Source organism: Salmo salar, chromosome 15 (assembly GCF_965601325.2).
Source record: "Salmo salar chromosome 15, fSalSal1, whole genome shotgun sequence".
NCBI lineage: Eukaryota > Metazoa > Chordata > Actinopteri > Salmoniformes > Salmonidae > Salmo > Salmo salar.
This window is the reverse complement of record NC_138305.1, coordinates 41,811,214-41,832,161: the sequence shown is the minus strand read 5'-3', so window position 1 is coordinate 41,832,161 and position 20,948 is coordinate 41,811,214. Positions and strand designations below refer to the sequence as shown.

The window sequence follows — 20,948 nt, the reverse complement described above, 5'->3', positions numbered from 1 at the left end:
CTATAAGGACTGCTGTTACACAGGGGAAATGGACATAAGAGGATTTGACGTGATCAACAGTCTTTATACCCACTGTTGTGCCTCAGAATTTGATAACTTTGTTGCTGGGTGGCATGACAATATGAAGTGCAGAATACAACCATTTAAGAAGGATCGCTGGGTCCCCCACGGGACGGTTGAGCTAATGTAGGCAAATGCGATTAGCATGAGGTTGTAAGTAACAAGAACATTTCCCAGGAAATAGACATATTTTCATTTTAGTCATTTAGCAGACGCTCTTATCCAGAGCGACTTACAGTAGTGAATGCATACATTTCATACATGTATTTTTTAATATTTTTTTTGTACTGGCCCCCCGTGGGAATTGAACCCACAACCCTGGCATTGCACACACCATGCTGGCGTTGCAAACACCATGCTCTACCAACTGAGCCACAGGGAAGACATATCTGATATTGGCAGAAAGCTTAAATTCTTGTTAACTTTGCACTGTCCAATTTACATGAGCTATTACAGTGAAAGAATACCATGCTATTGTTTGAGGAGAGTGCAACATTTTGAACATGAAAAGTTATTAATAAACAAATTAGGCACATTTGGGTGGTCTTGATACAACATTTTAAACGGACATACAATGGTTCATTGGATCAGTCTAAAACTTTGCACATACACTGATGCCATCTAGTGGCCAAAATATAAATTGCAACTGGGCTGGAATAATACATTATGGCCTTTCTCTTGCATTTCAAAGATGGTACAAAAAAAAAATACTAAAGAAAGGTTTTTTTTTTTCTTTGTATTATCTTTTACCAGATCTATTGTGTTATATTCTACTACATTCCTTTCCTATTTCCACAAACTTCAAAGTGTTTCCTTTCAAATGGTACCAAGAATATGCATATCCTTGCTTCAGGGCCTGAGCTACAGGCAGTTAGATTTGGGTGTCATTTTAGGTGAAAATTTAGGCTAATCCTTTAGAGGTTTTAAGCAGTTAACACAAAAATAAGTCTTCCATGACTAGAAGACATCTATACCTAAAATTGGAGGAAAGCCCATAACAAAATCAAACAGACTTATTTTTATTTTTTGACATGTTTACTCGATTTGTAACGCTAACATTGCATTGCCATGTGCAGTCCATGTTTTGCTAAATGTATACTCAAAAATGATCAAGGTTAACAACAAAAGAAGTCAAGAGCACATTGTTCTGAAAACAAAAAAACAATACATTCTTATAAATACTGCAACAATTGATAAATGCTTTTTTCTTTTTAAATCAGCTATCAGTTGTTTTATGCACCATGTCCAACATACTTTAAATCTATATTTTTGGGCATTGATCAATGTGTTGTTGCGTTGCTGTTTAAATAATGGTTTGAACTTTGTTAAAACTGCAACAACAAAAAAACTACAACTTAAGAACAGCATCTGTGCCATCATGTTGTGATCAATTACAGAACATACAGTAGCTACAGAAGGCAAACATAGTTTAGAAATAGTCTCAGAATCTAGCAATAGAGCATTGACAAGATAAATATCTATAAAAAGGAATAACCCAAAATAAAGTAGGTATTTTTGGCAAGACAATTAATCTGGGATGTAATTAGTCTTTGGGAACATATCTGATATTTAAGGCTGAGAGTTTGTTTCCTCCGTGCATGTTAGGAAACTCTTCTGTATTAATGAGATGTCTCAAATCAACAGAGCATACACATCTCATAGTAAAGCTATCTATATCCATCCTTTACAGCTCAACTGATGTCTGACTGAGATATGATTAAAGCTAATATTTCAAGTCCTACAGTGCTCACCAGAGTGTAACTGAGACATAGAACCAGAGACAATAACTGCCAAATGTTTTGTCTTTTTTTAAATAACAGTCATGCATAATACACAGGAAATTACCAAAAATGAATCGTCCAAAAGAACAAAACAACCCAAAATATATTTAGTTTGTGAATAATTTTCTTTAAAATGACATTGTTACAGCAAACACAATCAGCACAGAATCCGTGCTTATTAATCACGTATATCTGAGGTCTGTACTCTGTCAAGACATTCCACAATGTGCCATGGGCACTGTTGTAAATCAAGTAAACATCAGGTATTTAAACCTCATACTGTAGGGTTGTCTAGTCAATGCTTTGTTATACCTAGTGACTGGGAAGGTATGATGGTATGACCGAGCTCATAATGAAAGAGCAGTCAACCAACAAGTCCATTCTGCCACGAGTAAATACGTTTCTCTGACAAAAAAATAGAAAGGTAAGACATAGTTATAATTATAAAATATATAATTAGTGTAATCTGTTGTTGCATTATAGATAAGTGTGGGGGACTCTGCCTCCATCAGTCAGATCCACAGAAAACAACACACAGACAGACAGCAGCATTTCCCCTGGTGGTACAGGAAATGGTGCACTGGAACTTCAAAGTCAAGCTTTTTTTCCTTTGGCCTACTTCACAATACTTTGTCGAGCTGTTGATGCGGACTGTGGCTGCATGTGCCACTGCAAAATGTATGGATAGATAGTACAACAGGCTGAGACAGCTACAGCCAAAACAAAGTAGAGTTTCTCGGCCTTCCCTCTCAGGCTTTCAATAGTCTAGGTACCAGTCTTTTTAGCTAACATTCCACTCCTTGCCACTCCTGTCATTTACCATGTCGGCAAATGACAGGAGTGGCAGGGATGGGAATGTAATAGCTGAATAGAGAAGGTAACCAGGCTTTCACAGTATGGGCTCTCAAGCCACCATTTACTGAGCATTCTTATTTTCCCTTCTACTGTTTAAAGGACATCTGATCTCAGGCCCAATAGTTTCTTTCACATGGTCTTGAAACAGTCTTTAGTTGAGTAAGACAACAATGGATACGCTGGACTTAGCACAGCAGCACCATTATCAGAATAAAGGCACTCCTACTTGAACATGATTCAGCAGTAGGCTGCTGCGCATGGCAGCAAGCGCCATGATAGTAACATGACAGCAATGATAAAGTCATCCACACCTATATATCACAGGATGACATCATAACATCATCTCACGAGAATCATTGTTAGTTGTAAAAAAAAAAAAAAATGTGTGGACAGTCATTGACTTGACCTCTAGTGTTGCATTGTCAGTACACACACACACACTCCTCAGGAGAGAGAGAGAGAGAGAAGAGGTTATTCTGGTTAACAACGGGAGCTCCCATGAGAAATGGTACCATACTCATCTTCCCACAATTCTTTACCAACATGCCAAGCAGCAAGATACAAGCTGATGCAGTTATTTACATGGAAGTAGCATATTAAACAAAAATGACATCACATCACCTTGCTTTAACAGTGTGTGTAATGAGTGATAAGATAGTGTTCTTAAGCCATGTGTTTTATGCAGATCTGGCCAGATGACTACAGTTAGTGTTACATACCTGTACCTTATCTAATAATATCTGACAAGGAGTAGGAACCTTTACTGTAGGTGAAAACTTCTTGTCATCTTTGGCAGGTGAACTAATTTGATGAATATTTTTTTTAATAAAATAATAATATTCTTTCTAAATACAGATATACTCAAATCTGTAATGTAAAATTCAGCCATTTTTAGGCAAATACAAATATTGATCCTCTTTCATGATCAAACTGTGATGCACTCAATTTCTAAAATTCTTATGAAGATCGTCACTGTTTATTTGATGCGCGACTATTACAATAGTCTTAAAATATGGCTTAGGATTTCCTGTTACAGCAATAATGGCAGGGTATGTCACACATCAACAGAAGCATACAGGCATGGACATGTTCGGAGAAAGTGAGCTATATTGTTAATTTGTTATTGTATAGCATGTTCAATTTGTTTCCTTAATAAAATAAAAACATGAAATAAAAACGAAACTAAATGTTTATCACAGTGCCATTGATAATGTATGACCCCAAAATCAATTTACAGATATGTTTTGTCATCCTGAACTTGATGAATATTGTGATAAAAGTAACAAATGAAAAAATTATAACGTGAAGTAATCATTCAACAAATGAAAACGGCAAGATGTTGATATTACATGTACATTATATACATTGAACTTGAGCTAAATTACAATTTATATGCATATGTACATTGAATTTGATTGAACTTTACAGAAATGATCAAATCCATTCGCTTCCTAAGGTAATATATAGGCATAACTTACACTCCTTTTCTTATAAATAAATCTGCTGAAAAACATAGATCACAAAGGACTCAGCACTGAGTGCTAGCAAAAGCGGCAAAGCCACAGGTAAAATAAAAGAGTTCAGGGACTTAAAAACTCATGGGAGCTCGACCGGTCATAGAAAAATAAATAATACTGTACTGTCCATCCATCCTTCCCCTTTAGTCCCTGATTGTCCTGGTTAAGGCTGCCGTTCAGACTGACTAGAGGGAGCAGCATGGAGGTGAGGAGCTAGTCTACTGCCCCGCTGCTCTGGCTTTCTGCTGCTGCGCCTGCTGCAACATCATGGACCGCATGGCTGGGCTCATCGACACAGGGGTCATACCAGGGGTGGAAGGTCGCAAAGGGTAGTGGGCATTCTTTCCAACCATTAAAACACACTGCAATACTTTCTGACCTGTAAGATACAGTGTGGAAATAAGGAATCAATTAAGGATTTTTATAAAGGAGCATTTTTGCATGTTTATGACAGTAAGAAAAAGTTAAGACAGAAATTCATCTTACCTGGCTTCTTCTTGTCCATGGCATTCTCGTCAGTCTGAGATTCTTCTGATGAGGGCAGGGAACACAGGGAATGAGAGATAGACATGTATGAGAGGGAGAGAGGAGAAAGACTCCTGGTACCCAATGTATATATTATCCTTATATAAAAACACAATGTGATGGCTCTCTCTAGATTTCCTCTATCCAGGGTTCCCGAGTGCCGCAGCGGTCTTAAGCACTGCATCTCAGTGCTAGAGGTGTCACTTCAGACCCTGGTATGATTCTAGGCTGTATCACAACAGGCCGTGATTGGGAGTCCCATAGGGCAGTGCACAACTGGCCCGGCGCCGTCCGGGTTAGGGTTTGGCCGGGGTAGGCCATTATTGTAAATAAGAATTTGTTCTTAACTGACTTGCCTAGTTAAATATAGGTTAAATAAAAGTAAAAGGTATAAATAAATTACCAGAGGATATGAAGGGAGTTTCAGAACAGACCCTTTCAATCCCAATGGGACTTCTCCAGCCCTGCGAGGACTACTGGGATTTGGGGAATATGTACTGCTGTGCTGACAGAGAATTCTGATCAGGAAGTCTATAGTATTCCACTGGGGAAAATGGGCTCTGAATTTCAATGATACAGGTGAACTTAAAAAATACTGTGATGGATAAAGGAAGGAAGGAGTATTATTTCCCCATTAGAAAGAAGCATTTTAAAAGTGTTCAATCTAATCAAATTTGACACAGGGTATTTGTTTGGTCCTTAGGAAGAAAAACAAAGAACGTAGAGTAGGGGTGTTGAAATCATTTTGCCCCAGGGACCGCATTCGGTCTTCAATGAAGTCCGGAGGGCCACACTGAAAATTGGTTATATTTCCTTGCCATAAAAAATTGCCAAAAATAGTCCTCTATCCATAGTTTTTGCAATTTTCGATGCTCCCTGACTATCTAGTGATTATTATCGATTTGGACAGTCAAGAAACTATGAATGTAGGTCCATTTTCTGTGCACAGTGATTATTAGTCAGCTGGACAGTCAAGAAACTGTGTGAATATACTTCCATTATCATTTCTACACAGCTTTGATTTGTTTTTAGTCATTTTAAAGTATATTAAGATCGTTTTTTTTATGCATCAACATAGTTACTTTAGGGAGAAGAGTGAGAGTATACTTGCTATCTTTGTTTAACTAACTTTAAGTGCAGAGAGTGGGAAGGCCATGGCGGTGAACACAAGCATGACTACAACCCTTATTTCAAACAAAGTAATTGCAGCTCAGGTCTCAAAAGACATGTAAATCACTTTTGCCTTAATGTAATACATACAGTAGATGGTCATCATATTGAGGATAGTGATTGAGTATTGCTTGATGTCCCTTCACTGTGAGACAAATCACACAGGACGTGAGGAGAGAGTGACTGGGAATATGGGTAAGGAAGAGATGGGACTAGAATATCAAGACTCCACAAGCTCAGTCAATAGAACATCACCCCAACGTCTTTAAATCTTCTGGCTTTAACTTATATCAATCCAGTAAGTGTTGTTACTATTTATCACTAGGCATAATCTATTTTAATAACTAAATGTTTCTCTGTGAACAATTAACATGTTTAATTTACTCCCCAAAAACCCCCAGAGAGCAATATCAGCAAAGAGTCATTGAATCCTAGTTTTATTGTGTTGGCCAGTGGAGGGGAAGGTATAGCTACTACCTTAGTCATGAATAGAAGGTAAAGAAGATTCTGCCCCAATCTCTAGAAACATATAATAATTTTAATGGAAAATTGCAAAGGAAACAGTTGCTACAGTAATGAATTCCGATCATATTGGATATTATCAAGGCGATATCAGTTGAATAAATGAGGTATAAATATGCAGTTATAAAAAAAAAGACAAACAATATGATTCCACCTTCCAGAACACTGTAGCAGTAAACGTTTTTACACATTACATTTAGATTCTACTACTGCAGGATCACTCATTGAGATAATCCTCAATAGTAAGTATAGCAGACAACCCAAAAAATCATGGGTTAGACAGAGCACCATCATGTGGGGCCTAGTGAACATGGCTGCACTAAATCTAACAGTAACCACTGCTACATCCCTATCTCTTATTTGAAGCACAGACACAAGGCATTGGTATTTACTCACTTGCTATACCAGGAGGCTTCACTTCTTTCTCTGAAATCAGAGGCGGGGAAAATCATCAAGCATAAATAATCAATGGAGATCACTAGTAATGTATCAACCGTTTATGAGGAAAGGTACCAGCAATAAGAGTTATTTGATACTTTGAGCTGACGTACCTTTAGCCTCCTTCACAGCTTTATTCTCAGTCTTCTCAGCTTTATCTGTGAGAAGAGAAAGATACATTTGTCTACATGCCATTTCACCCGTTCTTCAAACTCTGCTTATAATCTCAAACGTATTCTCTTCACACTAACAAAAAGTGACATGGCTGTAATTGCAGTTTTACCATGCATAAATTTAAGCTCTAATCATGTTACGAGTGACTGGTTTCATTTTTCATGTGTTGTGAATTTTTGCCAACAAATGTATATAATAAGTGATGTGAAAGGGAATCATTGGAATGCTTATTCAGTGCTGATCTGTCTAGTAAACAAAATCATTCTGCCTGGCCTTTGTCTAAAGCTATGCCGTTTGACAGATCCAATTTCCAGTTGTCAACTAGTGTTTTGTGTTGATTAAGCATGAGAAAGATAACTGATGCTGGCATGTAATCAACCAATGACTATCATAATATACTATTACGCACGACATATTATTCACAAAAAAATGTGCAGCTTTACAGGACACTATAACAGAGGAGAGTATCCAGTCATTAAGAACATTCCCAAGGCTGATCCATGGACAATGAGCATCTTAACAAAACAATGAATAAATAAAAAGAAATTTGATGGCTATTTAGCATGACAAATGTATTCAAAACCTTGAAACCACTCACTCATATCTACTCAAGTTTTAGTCAAATAAATAAATCATTAAGTCCTATATAAATTTGTGTTAAAAAAAGAAAAAAGAAACTGACCTACTTATCAATACAAACAAGATTTCTTGCTCAGGGATTGATTGGATACGGTCCTTATGGTTTTGATTTAGGTTTCTGTTTACTTACGTGGTTTAGTGGGCTGGGCTGTCTTCACAGAGGGTGTGGTTTTAGCTTTGGCTACGAGACAAAATAACCAAAAGTACTTTTACAATAACCTTAATACCAGGATGAGGGAGCATTTAGTACTATATACGCTGGGATAAAGCTTTTGCACCACCTACATTATTCAGTAACAATGCATTATTCAACTTTAATTATCTAAACAGCTTTGAATTAGTTTTAATGGAAACAAATCCTTCGCAAAAAGCATTTAACCCATTTAATGACCAACGATAAGTCAATCTGTGAATAAAATCGGTTTATAACACTTCCTGTCTACAAAACTTGAGAAATGAACTATGCATACACTAAACAGTGCTAGTCTTTCCACACATACAGTATGTCAAGGAAGGACTGAAATAACACAGAAAAAACTAAATGCTGCACCACAATCAGTTGATTGATCACTCTAGTTGGCCTGGGGTGATTAATAGTTAAATTGAACCATTTGCCTCAGGTTTATTGATTAAAAGTGTTCTCCAGCCACACTTTGGTATAGGCTACATTACAAATGGTCAATACCAGATTTTACTTTTTTTCAGCCTAGTTCATTACTGGAATCTTGTGCTGTTGGTCCGTGCAGTAAAAGGCTGGAGCCCATCTCAAATACCCATTAGTCAGAGGATGAGGCATAGTCAAACAAGGACTGTAATATCTTAACACTCAATTGGAAAATAAAAGGAGAAGCTGTTTGTAGTTGTGTAAACAGACATACTGCAAAGACACTGCTATGGTAGCTAAGTTTGATAAAAACCTAATCCTTTTTTTATTCAATAGCAGCATCTATTCAATTCATACTAGAGCAATGTATTTGCATATTGTTATATGAACAGAACTCACCATCTGATGTCTTCACATCCTTTACCTTGTCTTCTTCTCATGCAAGAAGGAGGAGAAATGTATATGAGTGGTATGTATTCCTCTTATCTAGCTGGAAGGTTTACACATCAAACAGTAGAAGCATGAACATCTTAGTAGTCATTCAGGTCAATCTATATTACAAACCCAAATAGATTCCTGTCTCTTTTAAAACTGGATGAAGATTATTTTACACATACTCTACGCATATTTTCATAACCTTGTGTGGAAACGTATAAATCCGGTTCAATGTTGTACACTGGGCTGCCTGCAGTCCTGTAAGACATGCAGTAGGAATCTGGGTTTTGACCCCAATAAGAATCCAATCTAAGAAAGGCCACAAATGCAAATCTCCTTCATAGCTACACAACATTCTACAATATCACCAACATGTGACCATTTAACAAAATACGTTTCAGCACGAAGCTCTACAAAACAATAATTCAAGTTGAATTTGTAAAGGGCCTTTAAAGTGTATATTTGGTTGGTCTAAATTACGCCAGGGTAAAGCTAGGATAAAATCTGAAGTGTGTTTTTTTAGGGTTAAAGTCATACTCTTGAGAATCTCACAAAGCTACAAGATTCTTTCTTTGGAACTAAACAAGGGAGATAAACCGTTAAAATCTGTTATTCATACTAATGAAAATAGATGCATTGGTTATGCAAAAGGATACGTAATATCCAGAAAACACCCTATTTCACCCTACTGTAGGCCTATCATCAATATAGGCAAAGTAGAGCAAATTAAGTGTCTTTTGAGTAATGTAACTTGATTTTTAAAAATTTCACCTAATTTTTACATTCTGTAATAAAGAGCACACGTTCAACTTAATAAAAAACACTTTCCCATCACAAGATCTAAAAAAAAATACTATAGTACAGTGCCTTCAGAAAGTATTCATACCTCTTGACTTATTCCACATTTTGTTGTGTTAGCCTGAATTCAAAATTGATTAAAAAAAAAAAAAAAATCAATACATGTTATTGACTTAATCTTTCTGGGTAAGTCTCGGAGATTGTTGCACACCTGGATTGTACAATATTTGCACATTATTCTTCAAGCTCTGTCAAATTTCTAGTCAGCCATAGATTTTCCAGACGATTTAAGTGAAAACTGTAACTAGGCCACTCAGGAACATTCAATGCCGTCTTGGAAAAGCAACTCCAGTGTAGATTTGGCCTTATGTTTTAGGTTATTGTCCTGCTGAAAGGTGCATTTGTCTCCCAGTGTCTGTTGGAAAGCAGACTGAACCAGGTTTTCTTCTAGGATTTTGCCTGTGCTTAGGTCTATTCCGTTTGTTTTTCTCCTAAAAAAACCTCTCTAGTCCTTGCCGATGACAAGAATACCCATAACATAATGCAGCCACCACTATGCTTGAAAATATGAAGACTGATGTGCTGTGTTGGATTTGCCTCAAACATAAAGCTTTGTATTCAGGACATAACATTTATTTCTTTGCACATTTTTTGCAGTTTTTCTTTAGTGCCTTATTGCAAACATAACGCATGTTTTGGAATATATGTATTCTGTACAGGCTTACTTCTTTTCACTCTGTCATTTAGGTTAGTATTGTGGAGTAACTACAAGATTGTTGATCCATCAACCATTTACTCCTATCACAGCCATTAAACTCTGTAACTGTTTTAAAGTCACCATTGGCCTCATGGTGAAATCCCTTTCCTTACTCTCCGGTAACTGAGTTAGGAAGGACGCCTGTATCTTTGTAGTGACTGGGTGTATTGATACACCATCTATAGTGTAATTAATAACTTCACCATGCTCAAAGGGATATTCAATGTCAGCCAAAAAGAGTTACTTTAAATGAATCCCTAATAACATGAAATAAAAATAATCTTCAGAAATTACTTAAAATCTTCCTAGAAATCACAGAAGATGCATGGAGGGACAGGTCAAAATGCTGAATTTTGGCACTTGAACATGTCTTTATTGATATAAAAAAAAATTGATTTATTGAATTTTCCCTGTGGTCTATATTAAATGGAACTTAATATACCAGGCTTTTAAAATTCAATATGTGTTTACAATTCCTCTTAAAATATCAAAGGGCACTCATTTCGTGAAATGACCCATATATTGTTAACCATATTTGTTTTGTTAACACAGATGTGCCAGTGTTTGTGTTTTATTTTAGGGTTCAAGTCCTTGAAGGGAATTACAGCTGAGTGTTGTTTTTCCAAACACATTACCCAGTTAAGTAAAACACCACTTTGCTCTACCATGCAGACACACCGCAGGCGATACAGAGAAGGATCCCACTGTAATGGTCTAGATACAGGGAGGAAATGAGGCGTTGGGTTGGGAGGAGCAGAACATATGTTGAGTGCAGACTGAGAAGAACTGCCAGGTTAGAACTTGAACCCTACATATAACAAGTCAGGAGGGTGTTGACAGTCAGGAAGCCCATATGACAGATTCCAGCCGGCACTAACCTGATCGCTCCACAGAATATGAAGACAATGTATCATGTGTTTTAATATGTGTGTGTAACCTTTACTTAACTAGGCAAACAAATTCTTATTTACAATGACAGCCTACACCGGCCAAACCCGGACAATGCTGGGCCAATTGTGCACCACACTATGGGACTCCCATTCACAGCCAGATGTGATGCAGCCTGGATTCAAACCAAGGACTGCAGTGACACTTCTTGCTCTGAGACACAGTGCCTTAGACCACTACGCCACTTGGGAACAGCACAAATGTAGCATTTTAATTTGAGCCAGTTTGCTAGAGCAGGAAAATAATCTTGCAGCAACAGGAAATGTGAAGTATTAATGGACATTTTGGTAGGTGTTGATACATTTCTATAAGGGAAAATCCAGTTTGAAATTGCAAAGTGGAAATTACAAACATCAGACACTTTTATAAACATCAAATACATTACAAGTTTAAAATGTCCTGCCCCTGAACATGGCAGTTAACCCACTGTTCCTAGGCTGTCATTGTAAATAAGAATTTGTTCTTAACTGACTTGCCTAGTTAAATAAAGGTAAAATATTAAATAATTATACCTATCCATGTTATGGGGTTTTCACACGCTTCTATAGCCACAAAGTCAGATTCCACTGCCACAAAGTCCAAAATGTGTTTTTTGGTCTTTATTTAAGGTTAGGGTTAGGCATAAGGTTAGCAGTGGGGTTAAGGTTGGGGTTAAGGTTAAGGATAGGTTTAAAATCATATTTTAAGAAGATCAATTGATGAAATGGACAGGGGTTATGACTTTGTGGGTATAGAAACTAGTAATGACCATGTTATGGGCTTCTCTGGGGGGTTGCTATAGTAACATGATGGAGGCTTGTGTATGTGATAATGGTTATCACCAACATGAGAATGTGAACAGCACAATCTTATTAACATCCAACAATAGAAGGAAGAAATACTGGATGTATAACAGATGTTGCAGCATCGTTCTGAAGGACTGTGCCAATGAAACATGCATACTGTACAGTAATTAAAATAAATAGCTATCATCAGTAAAATAGTGAGATAGTATATATTGCGTACAAAGCCAAGCTGCCACTCTGCTAACAGGAGTCATCCTTCAGGGTTGCACCACCATTAAGTACATCATGGGAGAGAACTGTTAAACTGCTGTAGGTCACATGTTTAACACTACTGTTTGAAGTGTTAACCTGTTTGACTCAGCTGGCTGAACATGTATTCATCCACTCAAAACACAGTCAAATCATTCGCACCGTTTCTCTCTGCCGCTTTTGGTTTCTCTTTTGCTGATGGAAAACGTTTTGATGAATTTATTATTCAGTAAATTGCATTCAAAAGAAAAAATAATGAAAGATGATATACTGTTAATGCTGAGTTTCTGCCCTGCACACTGCTACAACAGATACATGTTACCTGTCTCAGGTTCCTTGGATAGCTTCTCCTCCTTCACTGCAGGAGCTAAAAGTGTTAGAACAGTTAAACAGCATGTTTCCAATTGTCATTGTATCGAACTGAAAATAATCTATATTTAGTTTGATGAACTTTTGCATTGCTGTGTGGTTACCTTTTGATGTAGGGATGGGTCTTATAGCAACAACTCTTCCCATGGCTTTTACCATTGGCACCACTACATTTGTGTGGTTACCTTTCCTCATAGTGGGGATTCTTGGAGTAGCTTTCTCTTTTAGGGGCTCAGGTTCTGAAACAACTGGTGCAGAGACAAATTAATGTATTACATTACATACTCATAAAGCATACCAATAATAATCGCCTTGATTGAAAAAGTTAATTAAGCCAAATTGGGTTTAAGAAGCAGCATACCATTCTTTACAAGCAACCATTCGGGTTTGACAGCACGAAGTTCTGAGATAAACAAGACATGTAAGAAGCGTTTCACTACAACTAATAGTAAGCATCTACTCAAGTTAACATTTGTGAAATACACTATTACCTTTCTTGGAAGTGTTTGTGGTTGTCTTGGTAGTGCTTGTCTTGACTTTTTCTTTGGAGATTGCAGGCTCTAAAACCATAATATATCCACAGTTAGAATATATGTTAATTCATCGACTGGAATAACTTCATCTAAGTTCTTGTTACCTTTCTTCGTAGGAGTTATTTTGTCCTTTTCCACAGGCTCTGAAACAATGAAAATGCAAAATATGCTCATCATTCAAAATACAATATTCATACAGCTCAATGTTGCAATGAGAATCCTATAGCAACTAAATATATTCATTACCTTTCTTGGCAGCTGTTGTTTTAGCTTTATCTTTGGAAACAACAATCTCTGAAACAAGAATACAGACCAAACACTTAGTCACCCACTGAACAACTCTAAAAGGAAAACATATATAAAATGTCTGGACATAAATCCACTCAAAACACAGTCAAATCATTCGCACCTTTTTTCTCTGACGCTTTTGGTTTCTCTTTTGCTGATGGAAAACGTTTTGATTCATTTATTATTCAGTAAATTGCATGCAAGATAAAAAAAAAAAGAAAGATGATATACTTGTTTGTATAATACTGTTAATGGACAGTTTCTGCCCTGCACACTGCTACAACAGATACGTTACCTGTCTCAGGTTCCTTGGATAGCTTCTCCTCCTTCACTGCAGGAGCTAAAAGTGTTAGAACAGTTAAACAGCATGTTTCCAATTGTCATTGTATCGAACTGAAAATAATCTATATTTAGTTTGATGAACTTTTGCATTGCTGTGTGGTTACCTTTTGTTCTAGGGATGGGTCTTATAGCGACAACTCTTACCATGGCTTTTACCATTGGCACCACTATGTTTGTGTGGTTACCTTTCCTCATAGTGGGGATTCTTGGAGTAGCTTTCTCTTTTAGGGGCTCAGGATCTGAAACAACTGGATACAGAGACAAATTAATTTATTACGTACTCATAAAGCATACCAATAATAATCGCCTTGATTGAAAAAGTTAATTAAGCCAAATTGTGTATAAGAAGCAGCATACCATTCTTTACAAGCGACCATTCGGCTTTGACAGCACGAAGTTCTGAGATAAACAAGACATGTAAGATGCGTTTCACTACAACTAATAGTAAGCATCTACTCAAGTTAATATTTGTGAAATACAATATTACCTTTCTTGGAAGTGCTTGTGGTTGTCTTGGTAGTGCTTGTCTTGACTTTTTCTTTGGAGATTGCAGGCTCTAAAACCATAATATATCCACAGTTAGAATATATGTTAATACATCGACTGGAATAACTTCATCTAAGTTCTTGTTACCTTTCTTCGTAGGAGTTATTTTGTCCTTTTCCACAGGCTCTGAAAAAATGAAAATGCAAAAATTGCTCATCATTCAAAATACAATATTCATACAGCTCAATGTTGCATTGTGTCAGGGGCGTCGTAAAGGATAGACCAAGGCGCAGCGGGTATAGTGCTCATCTTCTTTAATTTGAATGAGATAACACTTTTACAAAAATTAACAAAACCGACAACTGACAGTTCTGTCAGGTACTTACACAAAACGGAAAACAACCACCCACAAAACCCAAAGGAAAACAGGCTGCCTAAGTATGGCTTCCAATCAGAGACAACGAAAGACACCTGCCTCTGATTGGAAACCACACTCAGCCAAACCTGGAAAACAAAACATAGAAAATGAAAACTAGAACCAAAATCCCCTAGACCAAAAACCCCAAAACACACAAAACGAACACCCCCTGCCATGCGCTGACCATACTACAATGACAAAAGACCCCTTTACTGGTCAAGACGTGACACATTGAGAATCCTATAGCAACTAAATACACTGCTCAAAAAAATTAAGGGAACACTTAAACAACACAATGTAACTCCAAGTCAATCACACTTCTGTGAAATCAAACTGTCCACTTAGGAAGCAACACTGATTGACAATAAATTTCACATGCTGTTGTGCAAATGGAATAGACAACAGGTGGAAATTATAGGCAATTAGCAAGACACCCCCAATAAAGGAGTGGTTCTGCAGGTGGGGACCACAGACCACTTCTCAGTTCCTATGCTTCCTGGCTGATGTTTTGGTCACTTTTGAATGCTGGCGGTGCTTTCACTCTAGTGGTAGCATTAGACGGAGTCTACAACCCACACAAGTGGCTCAGGTAGTGCAGATCATCCAGGATGGCACATCAATGCGAGCTGTGGCAAGAAGGTTTGCTGTGTCTGTCAGCGTAGTGTCCAGAGCATGGAGGTGCTACCAGGAGACAGGCCAGTACATCAGGAGACGTGGAGGAGGCCGTAGGAGGGCTACAACCCAGCAGCAGGACCGCTACCTCCGCCTTTGTGCAAGGAGGAGCAGGAGAAGCACTGCCAGAGCCCTGCAAAATGACCTCCTGCAGGCCACAAATGTGCATGTGTCTGCTCAAATGGTCAGAAACAGACTCCATGAGGGCCCGACGTCCACAGGTGGGGGTTGTGCTTACAGCCCAACACCGTGCAGGACGTTTGGCATTTGCCAGAGAACACCAAGATTGGCAAATTCGCCACTGGCGCCCTGTGCTCTTCACAGATGAAAGCAGGTTCACATTGAGCACGTGACAGACGTGACAGAGTCTGGAGACGCCGTGGAGAACGTTCTGCTGCCTGCAACATCCTCCAGCATGACCGGTTTGGCGGTGGGTCAGTCATGGTGTGGGGTGGCATTTCTTTGGGGGGCCGCACAGCCCTCCATGTGCTCGCCAGAGGTAGCCTGACTGCCATTAGGTACCGAGATGAGATCCTCAGACCCCTTGTGAGACCATATGCTGGTGCGGTTGGCCCTGGGTTCTTCCTAATGCAAGGCAATGCTAGACCTCATGTGGCTGGAGTGTGTCAGCAGTTCCTGCAAGAGGAAGGCATTGATGCTATGGACTGGCCCGCCCGTTCCCCAGACCTGAATCCAATTGAGCACATCTGGGACATCATGTCTCGCTCCATCCACCAACGCCACGTTGCACCACAGACTGTCCAGGAGTTGGCGGATGCTTTAGTCCAGGTCTGGGAGGAGATCCCTCAGGAGACCATCCACCACCTCATCAGGAGCATGCCCAGGCATTGTAGGGAGGTCATACAGGCATGTGGAGGCCACACACACTACTGAGCCTCATTTTGACTTGTTTTAAGGACATTGCATCAAAGTTGGATCAGCCTGTAGTGTGGTTTTCCACTTTAATTTTGAGTGTGACTCCAAATCCAGACCTCCATGGGTTGATAAATTGTTGGGTTGATAAATTGTTGTGTGACTTTGTTGTCAGCACATTCAACTATGTAAAGAAAAAAGTATTTAATAAGATTATTTCTTTCATTCAGATCTAGGATGTGTTGTTTAAGTGTTCCCTTTATTTTTTTGAGCAGTATATATTCGTTACCTTTCTTGGCAGCTGTTGTTTTAGCTTTATCTTTGGAAACAACAACCTCTGAAACAAAGAACACAGACCAATAACTTAAATTCACCAACTGAACAACCTTGAAAGGAAAATGTATACAGTGCCTTAGGAAAAAATTCTGACCTCTTCACTATTTCCACATTTTATTAATTAAGTTACAGGCTTATTCTAAAATGTATTAAATAAATGTGTCCCCTCATCAATCTACACACAATACCCCACAATGACATATCAAAAATAGGTTTTTAGAATTTGTTGGCAATTTATAAAAAATAAATGAATGAAACATCACATTTACAAAAGTATTCAGACTCTTTACTCAGTACTTTGTTGAAGCACCTTCGGCAGTGTTTACAGCCTTGATTATTGGGTATGACTCTACAAGCTTGGCACACCTGTAGTTGGGGAGTTTCTCCCATTCTTCTCTGCCAGGTTGGATGGGGAGTGTTGGTGCACAGCTATTTTCAGGTCTCTCCAGAGATGTTCAATCTGGTTCATGTCCGTGCTCTGGCGGGGCCACTCATGGACATTCAGAGACTTGTCATGAAGCCACTCCTGTGTTGTCTTGGCTGTTTGCTTAGGGACGTTGTAATGTTAGAAGTTGAACCTTCACCCCAGTTGGAGGTCCTGAGCGCTCTGGAGCAGGGTTTCATCATGGATATCTCTGTACTTTGCTCTGTTCATCTTTCCCTCACTCAGGACTAGTTTCCCAGTCCCTGCCGCTGATCAACATCCCCACAGCATGATCCTGCCACCACCATGCTTCACCGTAGGGATTGTGCCAGGTTTCCTCCAGACGTGACGCTTGGCATTCAGGTCAAAGAGTTCAATATTGGTTTCATCGGACCAGAATATCTTGTTTCTCATGGTCTGAGAGGCTTTAGGCGCCTTCTGGGAAACTACAAGCCGCTGTCATGTGCCTTTTACTGAAGAGTGGCTTCAGTTTGGCCACTCTACCATAAAGGTATGGTTGGTGGAGTGCTCCCGATATGGTTGTCCTTCTGGAAGGTTCTCCCATCGCCACAGTAACTCTAGAGCTCCATCAGAGTGACCATCGGGTTCTTGTTCACCTCTCTGACCAAGGCCCATCTCCCCCGATTGCTCACTTTGGCCAGGCGACAAGCTCTAGGAAGAGTCTTGGTGGTTTCATACTTCTTCCATTTAAGAATGATGGAGGCCGCTGTGTTCTTGGGGACGTTGAATGCTGCAGAAATGTTTTCGTACCCTTCCCCAGATCGGGGCCTCAACACAATCCTATCTCTGATCTCTTCGACCTCATGGCTTGTTTTTTGCTCTGACATGCACTGTCAACTGTGGGACCTTATATAGACAGGTGTGTGCCTTTTCAAATCATGTCCAATCAATTGAATTTAACAAAGGTGGACTCCAATGAAGTTGTAGAAACATCTGAAGGCTAATCAATGGAAACTTTATGCACCTGAGCTCAACTTTGAGTCTCATAGCAAAGGATCTGAATACTTATGTAAATAAGGTATTTCTGTTTTTTACTTTTTATAAATTTGCTACAATTTCTAACAACCCGTTTTAGCTTTGCCATTATGGGGTATTGTGTGTAGATTGCTGAGGATTTTTATTTATTTAATACATTTTTGAATAAGGCTGTAACGTAAGAAAATGTGAAAAAAAGTCAAGGAGTCTAAAAACTTTCCAAAGGCAGTGTATAAAATAAACGGTTCCTAGGCGTAAGTTGTGCGTCATTACTTCACAGGAGAGCCATTTGAATGTAAACTTAAAAAATATATCTAAATGTGTTTTTTGACAGAAATGCCTTCTGGAACGTGTGGACTTTCATGTGCCTTAATAACAAACTTGTATGCCATCTGTAAATACAAATACAATTGTTAATTAAGAGCCTAGTTGGTTTAGCCATGAAAAAAGATAGGAACCTTCCCGTTAGGCATGTTTGGCTGAGATAATGGGTGGGCTGGACATGCCGAGAGATGAGTTCGGATCGGTCTGCCATGTAGCACGCTCCTGTCTATAACAGAAGCTGGTCAGTATGTGTAGGTAATTCTTTATACCGCTGCTTTTTTCAAAAGATATCACAAAATGGAATTGAAAAGGTGTTGCTCTCCACTTTCTGGAGGACCGAGTTTTGAAATCAGTGGAATGCCCGGTGGAATTGGTAAATTAAGGATATGGAGAAATTTCTGCCGTTTGATTGCAAATATGGAAAGGGAGTTGAAAAGAGAACACAGAAGACTGTTGCATAAAACACCTGTCTCCGGATTACATCTTCAAACTAAGGGCAACCATGGCATCCATGACAGAGAGGGAGAAACGTCCATCCATGTATACGGTAAGGTAGTCTAGCTAGCTACATTTACAGATATTGCACATTTCTAATTTTGTCAGAAAGTCGTTTTCATTTCAAGTTAAAGTGTACTACTAGCTAGCTAGAACATGCTAGCTGGCTGGCTGGCTCGCGAGCTAATGTTACGTGTAATATTATTACATCATGCAATAAATTACCTTTCTTCATTGTGGTAGGTTTTGTCTTTTCTTTGGAGACAACAGCTTCTGGAATGACAACATCATGCTCAATATTTTCCAATAAAAGTCAAGCATGCAGTTTTGTTATTAATAATGCACTACAAAACCACAAGCTTTTAACTACAACTAATAGTAAGCATCTACTCAAGTTAACATTTGTGAAATACACTATTACCTTTCTTGGAAGTGCTTGTGGTTGTCTTGGTAGTGCTTGTCTTGACTTTTTCTTTGGAGATTGCAGGCTCTAAAACCATAATATATCCACAGTTAGAATATATGTTAATTCATCAACTGGAATAACTTGATCTAAGTTCTTGTTACCTTTCTTCGTAGGAGTTATTTTGTCCTTTTCCACAGGCTCTGAAACATGAAAATGCAAAATATACTCATCATTCAAAATACAATATTCATGCAGCTAAATGTTGCAATGAGAATCCTATAGCAACTAAATATATTCATTACCTTTCTTGGCAGCTGTTGTTTTAGCTTTATCTTTGGAAACAACAACCTCTGAAACAAAGAACACAGACCAAACACTTAATTTCACCAACTGAACAACCTTGAAAGGAAATCATATAAAGTGCCTTAAGAAAGTATTTAGACCCCTTCACCATTTTCTAATTTGTTTTTACGTTACAGCCTTATTCTAAAATTGATTAAATAGTTTTTTCCTCATCAATCTTCACACAATACCCCATAATGACAAATCAAAAACAGTTTTTTAGAAATTGTTGACAATTTATGAAAAAAATGAAATATTTCATTTACATAAGTATTCAGACCCTTTACTCAGTACTTTGTTCAAGCACCTTTGGCAGTGTTTACAGGCTTGATTATTGGGTATGACTCTACAAGCTTGGCACACCTGTAGTTGGGGAGTTTCTCCCATTCTTCTCTGCCAGGTTGGATGGGAAGGGTCGGTGCACAGCTATTTTCAGGTCTCTCCAGAGATGTTCAATCAGGTTCATGTCCGTGCTCTGGCGGGGCCACTCATGGACATTCAGAGACTTGTCATGAAGCCACTCCTGTGTTGTCTTGGCTGTTTGCTTAGGGACGTTGTAATGTTGGAAGTTGAACCTTCACCCCAGTTGGAGGTCCTGAGCGCTCTGGAGCAGGGTTTCATCATGGATCTCTCTGTACTTTGCTCTGTTCATCTTTCCCTCGATCAGTACTAGTTTCCCAGTCCCTGCCGCTGATCAACATCCCCACAGCATGATGCTGCCACCACCATGCTTCACTGTAGGGATTGTGCCAGGTTTCCTCCAGATGTGACGTTTGACATTCAGGTCAAAGAGCTCAATCTTGGTTTAATCAGACCAGAATATCTTGTTTCTCATGGTCTGAGAGTCTTCAGGCGCCTTTTGGCAAACTACAAGCCGCTGTCATGTGCCTTTTACTGAAGAGTGGCTTCAGTTTGGCCACTCTACCATAAAGGTATGGTTGGTGGAGTGCTCCCGAGATGGTTGTCCTTCTGGAAGGTTCTCCCATCGCCACAGTAACTCTAGAGCTCCATCAGAGTGACCATCGGGTTCTTGTTCACCTCTCTGACCAAGGCCGATCTCCCCCGATTGCTCACTTCGGCCAGGCGACCAGCTCTAGGAAGAGTCTTGGTGGTTTCATACTTCTTCCATTTAAGAATAATGGAGGCCGCTGTGTTCTTGGGGACGTTCAATGCTGCAGAAATGTTTTCGTACCCTTCCCCAGATCGGGGCCTCAACACAATCCTATCTCGGAGCTCTTCGACCTCATGGCTTGTTTTTTGCTCTGACATGCACTGTCAACTGTGGGACCTTATATAGACAGGTGTGTGCCTTTTCAAATCACGTCCAATCAATTGAATTTATCAAAGGTGGACTCCAATGAAGTTGTAGAAACATCTGAAGGCTAAT

At 38.9% G+C, this 20,948-nt stretch overlaps 1 protein-coding gene across 32 annotated transcripts in view; it reads right to left on the bottom strand.

Moving 5' to 3' along the window:
- Positions 1-1,063: 1,063 nt before the first annotated feature.
- The window catches only part of LOC106571369 (uncharacterized), an 87,386-nt gene continuing 67,501 nt past the window's right edge, over positions 1,064-20,948 (bottom strand). For 17 of the 32 annotated variants that reach the window (XM_082961752.1, XM_082961750.1, XM_082961762.1 and 14 more), the window contains 23 exons: positions 19,522-19,569; positions 19,381-19,419; positions 19,235-19,303; positions 19,039-19,086; positions 16,528-16,575; positions 14,423-14,461; positions 14,277-14,345; positions 14,147-14,188; positions 13,894-14,037; positions 13,743-13,787; positions 13,569-13,601; positions 13,406-13,453; positions 13,264-13,302; positions 13,118-13,186; positions 12,988-13,029; positions 12,731-12,874; positions 12,580-12,624; positions 8,685-8,717; positions 7,812-7,862; positions 6,982-7,026; positions 6,827-6,856; positions 4,700-4,744; positions 1,064-4,592 (listed from right to left, as the gene is read on the bottom strand). In XM_082961752.1, the coding sequence (XP_082817878.1) occupies positions 4,432-4,592; positions 4,700-4,744; positions 6,827-6,856; positions 6,982-7,026; positions 7,812-7,862; positions 8,685-8,717; positions 12,580-12,624; positions 12,731-12,874; positions 12,988-13,029; positions 13,118-13,186; positions 13,264-13,302; positions 13,406-13,453; positions 13,569-13,601; positions 13,743-13,787; positions 13,894-14,037; positions 14,147-14,188; positions 14,277-14,345; positions 14,423-14,461; positions 16,528-16,575; positions 19,039-19,086; positions 19,235-19,303; positions 19,381-19,419; positions 19,522-19,569 (1,376 nt within the window). In that variant the 3' untranslated portion in view covers positions 1,064-4,431. The remainder of the gene's footprint in view (positions 4,593-4,699; positions 4,745-6,826; positions 6,857-6,981; positions 7,027-7,811; positions 7,863-8,684; positions 8,718-12,579; positions 12,625-12,730; positions 12,875-12,987; positions 13,030-13,117; positions 13,187-13,263; positions 13,303-13,405; positions 13,454-13,568; positions 13,602-13,742; positions 13,788-13,893; positions 14,038-14,146; positions 14,189-14,276; positions 14,346-14,422; positions 14,462-16,527; positions 16,576-19,038; positions 19,087-19,234; positions 19,304-19,380; positions 19,420-19,521; positions 19,570-20,948) is intronic. The other 15 variants (XM_082961764.1, XM_082961773.1, XM_082961780.1 and 12 more) reach the window with 12 other exon arrangements.